Below are 12,231 nucleotides of genomic sequence, written 5' to 3'. Positions count from 1 at the left end.
AAATACCAAATACCTGTGGAGAGCAGCCTTCAAGCTTAATCTTGAAGGAATGTAAAGCAGCTTGTTTTACCAGAATACCACCTCCTGAATGACTAAATGAAAGGAGAACCACACATTAGTTATATAAAAATATGTATTTATTAATATTACACTCTCTACTAGTCTATACACAAGATTAGGTCACAAAGCACAAAATACTGAATCAATAGAACATTCGTAAGTAGCAAAATACACAGCGGGCTCCAGGGGGAGACTGCACATATACTAAAAAAATTGTATAACAATCACGACTTGATTAGACACAGTGCCTAGAGCATGTAGAATCGCTGGGACACCAAGGAACCACCCAAAGTAGTGACACAGGGAGCCCACAGAGGATGGGTGCAGTGAGGAAACACAATTGCGTGCTCCGTTACAACTCTAGGAAGGTCGCGGTTGCAAAGTTATAGTTTAAAGACACTTCTACGAGGACTTCAAGCAAACCCTTTGAAACATAGAAGCTTCTAAGGCCAACCCACCAGTGAGTACCGAGGTACCCGTGTTACCTATCCTAGAGAACCCTGGTGAATAGGGGGTCAAGTGGTGTCGGAAACCTTTGTCGTTTTCAATGGAGAGCTGCAAAGAAGTACTGCTGCCGGGAAGGTGAAGAGTGACCAGCGGAATCCATGCCTGGATTCCAGATGAGAGTAACCTGAAAGCAGAGGGTACAGAGTCTGGGTCACTTCAGGTGACCAGGGGCTCGGTAGTCGAATGCCCATGATGTTGGGTGCTTCAGGTGCGAAGAAGGGATGTTTGACTCTGCAGCCAAGGGGACCAGGAGATGTCGAGGATGACCAGGATCTAGAGGTGAGCTGGCCCACAAAGGCTGTTAAGTGCTGAGGGGTCAATGTCTGGCTGAAGCACCAACAAGCCATGGCAAATGCAACCCACGCAGAAAGGACAAACAGGTTACGGTGTGGACCGGCAAGGTCCAGGGGACTCTCCATGCAATGGGGAGTCAGGGCATGTCTGGAGCATTCAGTAAAGCCCAAAAATAAGCAAGGTGACTCTTGCCAGGACCCACAGACCAACAGACCAGTGATTGCAAGGAGACCTCAAGCAAGTCTGCAAAGCACCAGCCCACAGAGAACTCAATGTCAGGAGACAGGATTTCTTTGATGCAAATACTTCTCGGGGTTAGGACTACTAGGAGTCCAATGCACAGTCTCAGGGGTCGCCAACAAGCATATGCACTTGCAAATGTACACGTGCACAGGGGTTTGGGTCACGCGTTCCCCGCAAGGGATACTGGTCTCAGAATCGCTTAGAGGGCAGATCAACTTCAGGGACCTTCAGAAACCCACCTCCTGTGTTGCTGAAATCTTCGGAGTCCTCAGGAGCTTGGGAGATGCAAGCCAGTCAGATGCACTTAGGTGCCTGCTAGTGCAGGGGAGTAACTCCTTTACTCCAAGGGAGATTCTTCAGTCCTCCAGCGTCGTGCACACAGTCGAAGTACTTGGTTTCTTCTTAGTAGAAGCTTGTCCAGGTAAAATCTAAAGTCCTGTAGCCAGGTAACCCACTTTATACCCACGGGAAAGGGTTGGACAGATTCAGTGGACCCTTCTAGGGGAGGAGCAGTACAGAGGTGGGGCTACACCCATGTTGCTTGTCCAGTTTTGCACCAGAGCTGGAGCCAATGGCTCCCAGAACTCGTTTGAGCTGAACTTTGCACAGGGACACCAAATGTGCCCCCAGTGCAGACTTTCTGGCACTCTCAGAGTACACCCACCCAGCCCCAATACACTAAACTCTGTACGGGAGGTGGTCACACCTCCCTGTGACAGGATGCCTATTTTTGTATGCTTTCATCTGCTCGAGCTTGGCTCAGTAGCAGGAGAGCAGAATCATGTATGTGGCTGGCAGCGTCCATTTTGTGCTGCCCATGTCGAGAAAGCTGGTACTGGGTAGACGTATGACCCACACATGTACCTTTGGAAGGGTGGAATCATACCTCCCATACCAGTTACTGGTATGGAGGTATGATTCCAAGGTGTTTGACACCAAACGCAACATGTTTCTAAGTAGCCATTTAGCATTTACCACGAGGTTATAAGGCACTTTGACCTATATGTCAGGCTGCATCACAAACAACCCTGGAGAATGGTCTCTGAGGGCTGCAGAGGCGCTCTGCTCATGCAGGGGCACCCTCTCACATAAAAAGCAGCACTCTGCCTTCAGGATTGTTAAGGCCTGCTAAAGGGGTGACTGATAGGTTTTTAAGTGTAGTGATTTAGATCGATATAGTGTGCCTATATCTAAGTTAGTGGTGCAAGCACCAGCTTACACAGTCTGCTGTAGCAGACATGTGGTATCATTTTGAATAGCCTCTCATGGGTGGCGTAATATATGCGTCAGTACATGGGAGGCCTCTGGGGTACCTATGCCCTTGGTACATGGTGTACCATATACTACGGACTGATAAGGGTACCTCAGTATCCAATCTGAAGTGTACCTAAAGTACATACATGCAATTTAAGGGAGAAAGCAGGTAGACTGGGGTCCTGGATAGCAGGATCCCAGTCAGACTAGTCCCAAAACAGTGAGGTATCAGCAAAAAGTGGGAGTAACCATAAGAAGCGGAAACTACTTTCCTAAAAGGATCTTGATGATTACGTCACAGATGTCTTTCGCTTCATACTGGAGGCCCCTCTCATCCGGGAGATAAATATTGACCGGGTCGGGCACATAGAGCTGGTCTACCATGATCAAAGTCAGCCCCTCCCACTGACATTTTAGTTTATATCCATGATTTTCAGGTAAAGGACAATATATTGCGCAGGGCCTGGGAGAGACATCCTATCCAATTCAGAGACCAAACTCCAAAACTCTACCAGGATTTGGTGGTGATCACTTTACAGAAAAGATAAGATTTCCGACCTGCTACCTCCCACTTGTGGAACATTGGAGTGTCCTGCTCATGGGGTCATCTGTTTAGCCTCATCTTTCACTTGGATGCTAAGCTTTTCCAGCTCCGATCCATGGAGGAGGCATGTTGTGTTTTAGGCGTAGATTTAGCTGCTGACAGATCGCCATCGAAGACCTTCCTGCCCAGTTCAATGAATCGCCGGCCTTGCTAGCGTGGACATGTCATGAGGATGGGGAGTATCCTCTCGTAACCTATGATGATCGCCAATGGAAAACAGACAGTGCTGGAGTCGATTGCTATGGCGCTGGCCAAGTCTGACTCCTCATAACATGGCTGGGCACATAACTGTCAACATTAATATTGATAGCTGGCTGGGTGGGGGGTCTGGAAACTGTGGCCACTGTCTGGATCCCTCTTCTCTGGACACTTGGAACAGTAAGTCCATTCTCCTAATAGTATGTTCATGTTTTTATTGGCACTCTCTCCTGTTTTCCATTTGTGATGTCTTAGTTTGTGGTTACACTCATCTCTACAGCTGTCACACCACAGTACATGTTAGATATTAATAGGGTCTGACAGACAAAATACTGGCAGTTCCACTACAGACACAATGATGTTTAACACAGCTTTCAGGTCTAATGGGTAGAACAATGACAGTTACATATTTTAGGGTCCTTACCCTTAATGTGAAGGGTCTTAATAAACTAATTAACACAAGGCATTTTTTACCTATCTGGAGAATTCAGAGGCAGACATGCCTGTTCCAGAAGACACATCTCCTTTTAAACCCGAATAACCACTTCAATGACCCAGTCCCCTCTAACTGCCTAGCTGCCACCGCCCAGTCCATCCTAGCTGGACAGCAATAATTAACACCTCCCTTCTTCAGGGATCAATACCCGACTCTCTGAAAGCTGGTCAAGTCCTCCTATTAGAAAAAAACGTCATTGATCCTGCCTCCCCCGACAACTTTAGACCTATTTCTAACATCCCATTCTTAGCGAAAGCTCTGGAGAAGTGTGTACCACAGCAGCTGAGCCAAAACATCACCAACTTCCACCTACTAGATGACTTCCAATCTAGTTTCAGGCCCGGGCACAGCATGGAAACCACCATTCTCCACATCATGCATGATGCCCTACAAGCCCTTGACCAAGGCAAAACCTGTCTCCAAATCATCCTAGATTTATCCTCGGCCTTCGGCATGGTCAACCATGAAAAACTACTCGAACTCCTCAAAATCAGGATGGGAATGGATGGCTCTGTTCTTGAATGGCTTAGGTCCTTCCTCCACAACCAGTCACATGCCTAACCTGGGGTGCTGTCAAAACTAACCAGGGGGGCCATGCTCAAAGCACTTAATGCATTTAATGTTGAAGGGTTTGTTGGTTTCAGGTAAACTAATCAGACTTAAACGCATGTTGTTGATGATCTGTAAGTGACAAGCCTTAAGCTGGTAATGTAAAGTTTAATTGATGACATGACGTGGGACATGACCTCCATATTTCACTGGATCCCCACCTTCCAACACTCCCAAAGTAAGTGGAAGATGACTTATTTACTTAGTTAGACTTATTGATAGTTTAGGTTTTTTCCAAAAGCATTTCACACCAATTCAAGTTAGCAGGAACAGTACAGTTGCCTTGTCTCTCAAACACACTAAGTGTTATTAACCACATCGCTGCTGTGGTTATTTTTCCCCTGTGCCGGAAAGTGTCATTTTGCTTTATTCATGACGAGCTCAGCTCGTCATCAGCACAGCTCAACTGTGCCTCATGACGAGCTGAGCTCGTCATGAGCATGGAAGGGGTTAAGTATTGACATGTGTACTTGCACCATAGGTACTTCCAATACACATTTCTTTCAGTGCACACACTTCCAGACAGGTCTGCTCTCTCCATGAGCACAGGGAAGTAAAACGCCGTATCCAGCATATTGCCAACATTTGGAAGCAAGAAAAAGGAGCGTTTAAAAAAAAAGGGGGGGTTATTTGGCTTAGATTGAATTGAAAGCAAATTCAGAGAGGAGACAGCAAAATAACGCAGTATGGAGTTAAAAAAATGATGAGCCACCCTGCTGAGTTGGCACATATGACATGGGTAGAAATGGACGTGCATGTAAATATTCCTCAAGTGCAGAAACACTTTTGCATTGGGGCCTACTTTTATAGGAGTGCTATCTTGTACTGTAAGTGAGATAAAAACAAGTATGACAGGGTTCTCTAAAGAAGTCATGGGCAAACAAGTGTTTCTAGGATTATTTTGTTGTGCAGAGATAGCAATATGAAACACTATACACATGAATATAATAACTTCATCAGCTTCATTCCACTTATTTGCAGGGAGAAAAATGAAACTACTCCTGAGATCGGGCTTACCGTCCCCCCCACCCTCCAAAAAAACTGTAGTAGTGGGGAGCCGTAGCCAAGGGCCAATCGGTCAAGGGCATATATAATACGGTGGTCCCAGTATTATAACATCAAAAGTGTTTGAACAAGAAGACAATTCAAAATAGGATTCAGTTTCAAAGAGCAAAATACAAACAACATTTTTTGTGTCAGTGTTATTTAATCACACTGAAACTGATCGTCTTTTCTTCAGTCAAATATTGAAGGGCATAAATTTTTAACACAGTTTCAACATGACAGTGCCCAAAGTGAGAAGAAGGGTAGGGGGAGGCTGTGATTCAGGTGGGGTAGTGAGGTAAAGTTAAAATGGTGACAACAAATCACAGCCAGTTCTGCCATATATTCCTCATATGCCTGTAAAGCAGGTAGTCAAGTACATATTCATCACAGTACAAAATATCTGTACAGCTTTGCCATGTAGCACGTGGTTTCACAGTAAGGTAAGTACTGTTGAAAGGACTGGCAATTATCAAGTGTCGACGTTTCAACCCCAATTGGTGTGTAGGTTTTTCAAGCCTTACTCGATGGGTCTTCCTCGGGACAGTTGGTGGGTGGTGTGGGGTGAAGGGGCACCTACGAATGACAAAGGATGGTGTGTCACATCCAGGCTAAAATAAAAAACAAGTTTAACATAGTCCCATGAGCTGGGCTAGGCCACTATAATTACCGTAAGTGAAAAAAGGAGGGATCTTTCACTAATCAATGGTGGAGAATCAAGGGGCTCAGTGACTCTCAATGGAATGACGGCAAGAGTGAGAAGAAACCTGTAGAAATAAAGTGAAATAAAGTTTACCATTTAACTCATAGCATTGATGACCGGTGCATGGGACCGTGGCACGTCTTTATTGTGCTTTCATTAACTATTGGCAGCCTGTTTATAGCCCATGCGCATCATTGCCTTATGCACTTTCAAGTAATTTGTGCCCCCCACTCACCCCGCGCCACTTGCATGTCGCACATCCATTAGCATTTGGCAGCATCACTTCTAATGTATCGTTGACCGCCACACTTTGGGTCATTATTTTTAGCTGGCTTGTTTTCTCCTCCCAGATTGATTCTCCATTCTCCCTTGATTGATTTGAGAGCCTTTACATTTATAAAGATTAAAGATACTGGATGTTGCCACCTTTTTTATGATGGATCCTTGATTTGCCTGTATCGCCTTTCGTTGGCACCTTGAGGAAGTGTTGAGACTCAGAGCTTTCACTTAGGTTTTTCTTCACCGAGGAACACATGGCTGACCGTCACCTTAATTCTACAGGTGTCTTCTCACTCTTGCCGTCTTTCCATTGAGAGCCACAGAACCCCTTGATTCTCCACCATTGATTAGTGAGAGATCCCTCCTTTTTTCACTTACGGTAATTATAATGGCCGAGGACCAGCTCAAGGGACTATGTTAATCTTGATTTTTATCTTAGCTTGGATGTGACACACCATCCTTTGTCATTTGCAGGTGCCCCTTCACCCCACACCACCAACCAACTGACCTAAGGAAGACCCCTCGAGTAAGGCTTGATAAACCTACACACCAATTGGGGTCAAAACGTCAACACTTGATAATTGCCAGCTCTTTCAACAGTACTTACCTTGCTGTGAAACCTTGTGCTCCATGGCAAAGCTGTACAGATATGTTGTACTGTGATGAGTATGTACTTGACTACCTGCTTTGCAGGCATATGAAGAATATATGCCAGAACTCTGTGATTTTTGTCACCATTTTAACTTTACCTCACTACCCCACCTGAATCACAGTCTCCCCCTACCATTCTTCTCACTTTGGGCACTGTCATGTTGAAACTGTGCTAAAAATGTATGCCCTTCAATATTTGCCTGAAGAAAAGACGATCAGTTTCAGTGTGAATAAATAACACTGAAACAAAAAAGTTATGTTTGTATTTTGCTTTTTTCAACTGAATTGTATTTTGAATTGTCTTCTTGTTTAAGCACTTTTGATGTTATAATACTGGGATCACCCTATTATATACTATCTAGCACCCAGTTCCGAGTGATTCCGGGTTTACCCTTTTGCATAACCCAATGGTTCAAGGGAGCAGAGAGTTGAAAAAGTTTGATAATCACTGGCCTAACCCAACATTTCAGTTCAACTTACTTGATAACTAACGGTTTAGATACGTTGCAGTGATGTTGAAGATAGTTTAAATTGAAATAGGTCTGCGGGATACCTCGTGGGTCCCGTGCTCACTTTGCCACTGCATTCACGCTAGCCTGGCTGATAAGGGGTGTTACCCCGAAACCTGGTCCAAGGATGCTTGTTTCCGGGCCAGGGAGGACCTGGCTTGGCAGTTCGGGCTGTACTGTTCTCATGAGGAACAGGGTCAAGACTGATTTGATCTGAACTGGGGTGGCGAAGTGAGCTAAAGAACGATGACCGATTCAACCAAGATCTGTGACTTGGGTTGAGTGTCTGAAATGTTCGACTGCTCCGTCTATCATCTTCTTGTGTTTGCTTTGTTTGCCCTTAGTTGGCAGGGTATGCCAGACATGGGTGCCTTGTTCACTTTGCCACTGGATTCAAGTTAGCCTGGCTGATGATTGCAGGTACCCCAGAACTGGTTCCAGGATGCTTATTTCCAGTCCAGGAAAGACTTGGCTTGGCAGTTCGGGCTGGAATGTTCCCATGGGGAACAGGGTCAAGACTGATTTGCATATGTCTGGGTCTGAACAAGGGGTGGTGAAGTGAGCTAATGAACGATGAAGGATTCAACCCAGGTCTGTGACTGGTTGGTGAGCATCTGAAAAGTTTCAACGTTCCATCTATCCTCTCCTTGTGTACACTTGTGATGCAATTCATGCAAGACACACAGGTGAATGAGAGCCCAACGTTTATTACTGGACCTTTTTAGCACCACCCTCACACATTTTCCTGGCTGTACTCAATGTAGTAATTGCATTAGACAGTCATGAGCACATTATCAATAGCTAAGGCGATCACATGCTGCAATTTGTTTGCCAAATTCAATTGGCTTGGTTTTTTTTACTTTCATGTGTGGGATCATTGATTTCATGATCCATTGGACACAACAATATAATTCACATTTCGTCTTTTAATCACTCCAACTCTCTTCCAATTTCTTGGCGGATCCAACATAATCTGGATTTTTTGGGGGGTTGGATTTCATTTCATAGATGTTTTACTCAATTCATTTGGATGCGCAGATAATTATTGCTTTGTCCTGATGATGACTGTGTATTTTTACAATGGTCGAAACGTCGTTGATGCACATATGTGGCCGCACCTGAAGAAGGACGCAATGATTTGCTTTGTGTTGTTCCAGTTTTGTCCTGAACTTCTTATGTTTGTATAATTCCTTTCCTCAGCTACCTGTTTGGTTATACATTGCACTGCCTATTCATTTTTGTTGTTTCTGTACTGTTTTGAGCTACATTGTCTTACATGTTTTAGCACTTGAAACATTTTGTGAATACATTTTCAATAATTTGTAATCATTTGTACTTGGATTATTTCTTCTTTTTCTTCTCCCCCTTTTTCTCTTTTCTCCTTTTTACGATTTCTTTAATTGGTACATTTTATTTTATTGTTTAGATTTGGGTTTGTTGCATGTATTGTTACCTTGAACCTTTGTTAGGATTCCAGTATGCCATGGTGTGACAATATGTTTCAGACAACAGATAGGTCTATAGCATGTCATTTTGGATTACACTTTGAAAGTAGTGCTAGGAGCTAGTTTTGTATGACAACTAGGACTGAAGTACCCCAGCTTAATATATTTTTGTGGCTTAAACTTTGTATATATTGTGGAGTTGTGAGAGCCAGATCAGGAGAATGATTACCCATAATCCCAGTTTACTTTTCTTGGAAGGTGTATACCTTTGAAATGTTGAAATGGGGCGAAAGAAAGACTTCATAACTGAACGAAACTTAAAAACATTTACTACTGTCTTTACTTAATGACTAACCCTTAGGAAGCATAGAGGCGTATTTACGAACCAGGTTCACCACTAGATCGTATGCCACCATGTATGTCTATTCATGGCCTTCTAGATATGGAGTAAGGCTAAGCAGCGCAAGTCGCTGCCTTGCCTTACTCTGGGTCTAAGAAGCGTTCCATGGGTGTTGCTGTGGGTGTTCCCACACAACACCCATGTTCTTTGATGCCACCCCAGATTTATAATATCTTGTTAACCTGGGGCAGCGCCATTACCTTGCTGCTCACTACAGCAGGCCTACCAAGGAGAAATGTTTACATCCTGATGCACACAAGTAATGAGGAAAATATCTCTTGTGATTGTTTTAGTTCAGGAAGATGTCCCTTCCTGAACAAAAACAATCTTGCTAACAACACAGACACCCTTGTACCATGGTACAAAAGTACCTGGTTTGGTGCATGACTGCTAATTGTGCGCCAGCGCTGGCTGAAAGGACAGGAATGCACCATATCTTGTAAATATGGTACATTCCTGCCCTTTTGAATTGGCGTAGGGCAGCTCAGTAAAATGACTTCAGCACTGCCTTATGCCAATTCGCTGTAAATATGTCCCATCGTTTTTGCAAAGACACAGACTAGTGTCTATGTCCACTGTTTTGGTGGTGTTGTCCATGAGGGGCGGGGCTTGGTTCTGCCAACAGAGTGGGGGCCTAGTGTGCATGTTTTGGTTGGGTGGAGGTTCTGTGCTTCCGTGGGGGTTTGGGGAGTCAGTTCAGGGTGGGTGTCAGTTTAACCAGCTACCTGGGCTTGAGCTTGAGCTTTTGGGAATCCGCACATGACATTGTTGTGCTGTTAATGGTGTATTGGCTAACTGGATGATTTGTGCTGTTTCTCTCCAGTAGTGGCGTGGATGGGGAGAGGGCAGTCATTGGCTTGCATGGATTTTTGTTTCTGGCTTGGCTGTGAGGCTGTCAGCAGATACTTTGGTGACTATTTTGTTCTGCAGTTTGCTTCCACACAGGTGCATGTGAATTCCCATGCTATCAAAGTGGGATGCTTTGCATGGTCGTGAAGCATTCCTTTAAATCTAACACAACTAAAGCATACACCCCCCCAAAAGTTTTTTTTTACTAATCTACTAACTAATACCTCTAATCCTGGGTACCGCAGACTCATGCTACTTGCTGGAAAGCACCTCAATGTCTCATCAGGGGTAATAAGCTCTATATATATAGCAGTTAGTTTGAAATTACAATTAGCAGAGGATGGTTCATTAATTAATATAATTGTAATATTTGAATCAAGGACCATGTCATTGGTGTTTGAAACAACCTGTTAACTCTCCTTTGAGTTACTAAAAAGAAAATGTCCAGATTCTCAATTTAAAGATGTGGGTACAAGTGCAGCTTACATTCGTTTTCAACACTGCTAAGTAAAAAGCTGAATGGCGTGTCCTGTTGTTGCATTTGTGCAAACATGCATTTTACAATTGAATCACCTGAAATTTCTCTTCTCCTTTAAAGCTCTATCACATGTTCCCAGAGATCATGGATTATATCCCTGGACCGCACCATCAGCTATTCAAACATTTTCAACAGCTGCATGATTTTATTTTAAAGAAAGCGAGGGAAAATGAAAAAACACTGGATTCATCTTCCCCTAGAGACATACTCGATTTCTTCCTCATCAAGATGGAGCAGGTACTGCAAACTTTACAAATTCAATTAAAGTGGTTGAATAGGTTTAACATGTGACAGTGACCACTCAATGAATTGTTGAATGTAACTGGTTTCTTACACTACCTTTGCAGAGAACTCTGGGTAGTTCCTAGGTTTAGGTGGAGAGCAGCTCTTGTATACAGCATCCCACAACACCACCGACACTCTGAATTTGCTCACCTAAAATGTCTACTTTTATATCAAAGTTTCTAAGCATAGGATTAGCACAGTGCCATCCACGTGGAGCAAGAAAGAGATAAAGGCTTTTGTCATTTATTGCTTCTATTCAATTATTATGTATATAATATGATAGTTGTGGTCCTCTCAATAAGTAAAGTGAATACAGTGCAAAGAAACAAACTGGTGATCCTGAAAGTAAAACAGATATTAACCCCTTTGTTGCTGCCGTCGGCCAACGGCCGTCGTGAGCACTACCTTGGTAGTGCTGCACACGTCCGTTGGCCGACGCGGCCCCACCCACGCAAGTAGGTGTTTGTTCTGGTGGAATATATGGAAGTGATGCGTCCTACAGGCCCCAACCCGAGAGGCTGGGCATCCCTTACATCACCTTGCTTATGGAATACATATATACATATATCTATATCTATATATATCTATCTATATATATCTATCTATATATATATATATATTACCTACTGGCGGTCGCCAGTAGGTATATATAGTTAGGATTTTTTCTCTATGGGATTTTTGAAAATTCTATGTCTAATAACTTTGGCGTTTGTGGACGGAATTGGCTGAAATTTTCAGGAAAATGGAACATTTTGTTTCTGAGCAGCCCCTGACAATTTGGGGGGGTTTCATCAAGGGGGGGCCGAGAAAAAAGGGGGGTCCCAAAACACATTTTTCCCATGTTAATTTCCATAGGGCGGTTGGCCTCACTTTTAGCTCGAACGGCTGAATGGATTTCCACCAAACTTGGCAAAATTGTAGGGACTGTTAGCCTGATGTGCCTTTGCTAGGTCTCAATATATGTGCTCCAGTGGATTTTGAGTAATTTAGGTTAAAAAAAATATATATATCTGGGCGGAGCCTAACCACACATCTGATCTGATTGGCTGTCAGCACTTCATCCAAGAAGTGTTGGCAGCCATCTTGGGACCAATATACATGATAGCACCTCATTAAAAAGCATTGTAGTTAATAGAGGGTTTTAGGACTTTAGTTACATTATAAATCATTTGTTGATGGTACCATACTCGTTTTAGGAATTGTGGTGGGTTCTAAGGTGATTTTACCATGTGAAAAAACCTTCTGCTGTGATATCATGAATAT

At 43.6% G+C, this 12,231-nt stretch overlaps 1 protein-coding gene across 2 annotated transcripts in view; it reads left to right on the top strand.

Moving 5' to 3' along the window:
* LOC147690364 (cytochrome P450 2F2-like) overlaps window positions 1-12,231 on the top strand; it is an 818,967-nt gene that overhangs the window by 298,468 nt on the left and 508,268 nt on the right. For both annotated transcript variants that reach the window (XM_086937998.1, XM_086937999.1), the window contains one exon: window positions 10,744-10,920. In XM_086937998.1, coding sequence (XP_086794124.1) covers window positions 10,744-10,920 — 177 coding nt within the window. The remainder of the gene's footprint in view (window positions 1-10,743; window positions 10,921-12,231) is intronic.

This window comes from Lissotriton vulgaris, chromosome 9, assembly GCF_964263255.1.
Source record: "Lissotriton vulgaris chromosome 9, aLisVul1.2, whole genome shotgun sequence".
In the NCBI taxonomy this organism is placed as follows: Eukaryota; Metazoa; Chordata; class Amphibia; order Caudata; family Salamandridae; genus Lissotriton; species Lissotriton vulgaris.
This window is presented reverse-complemented; position numbering and strand designations above follow the sequence as displayed.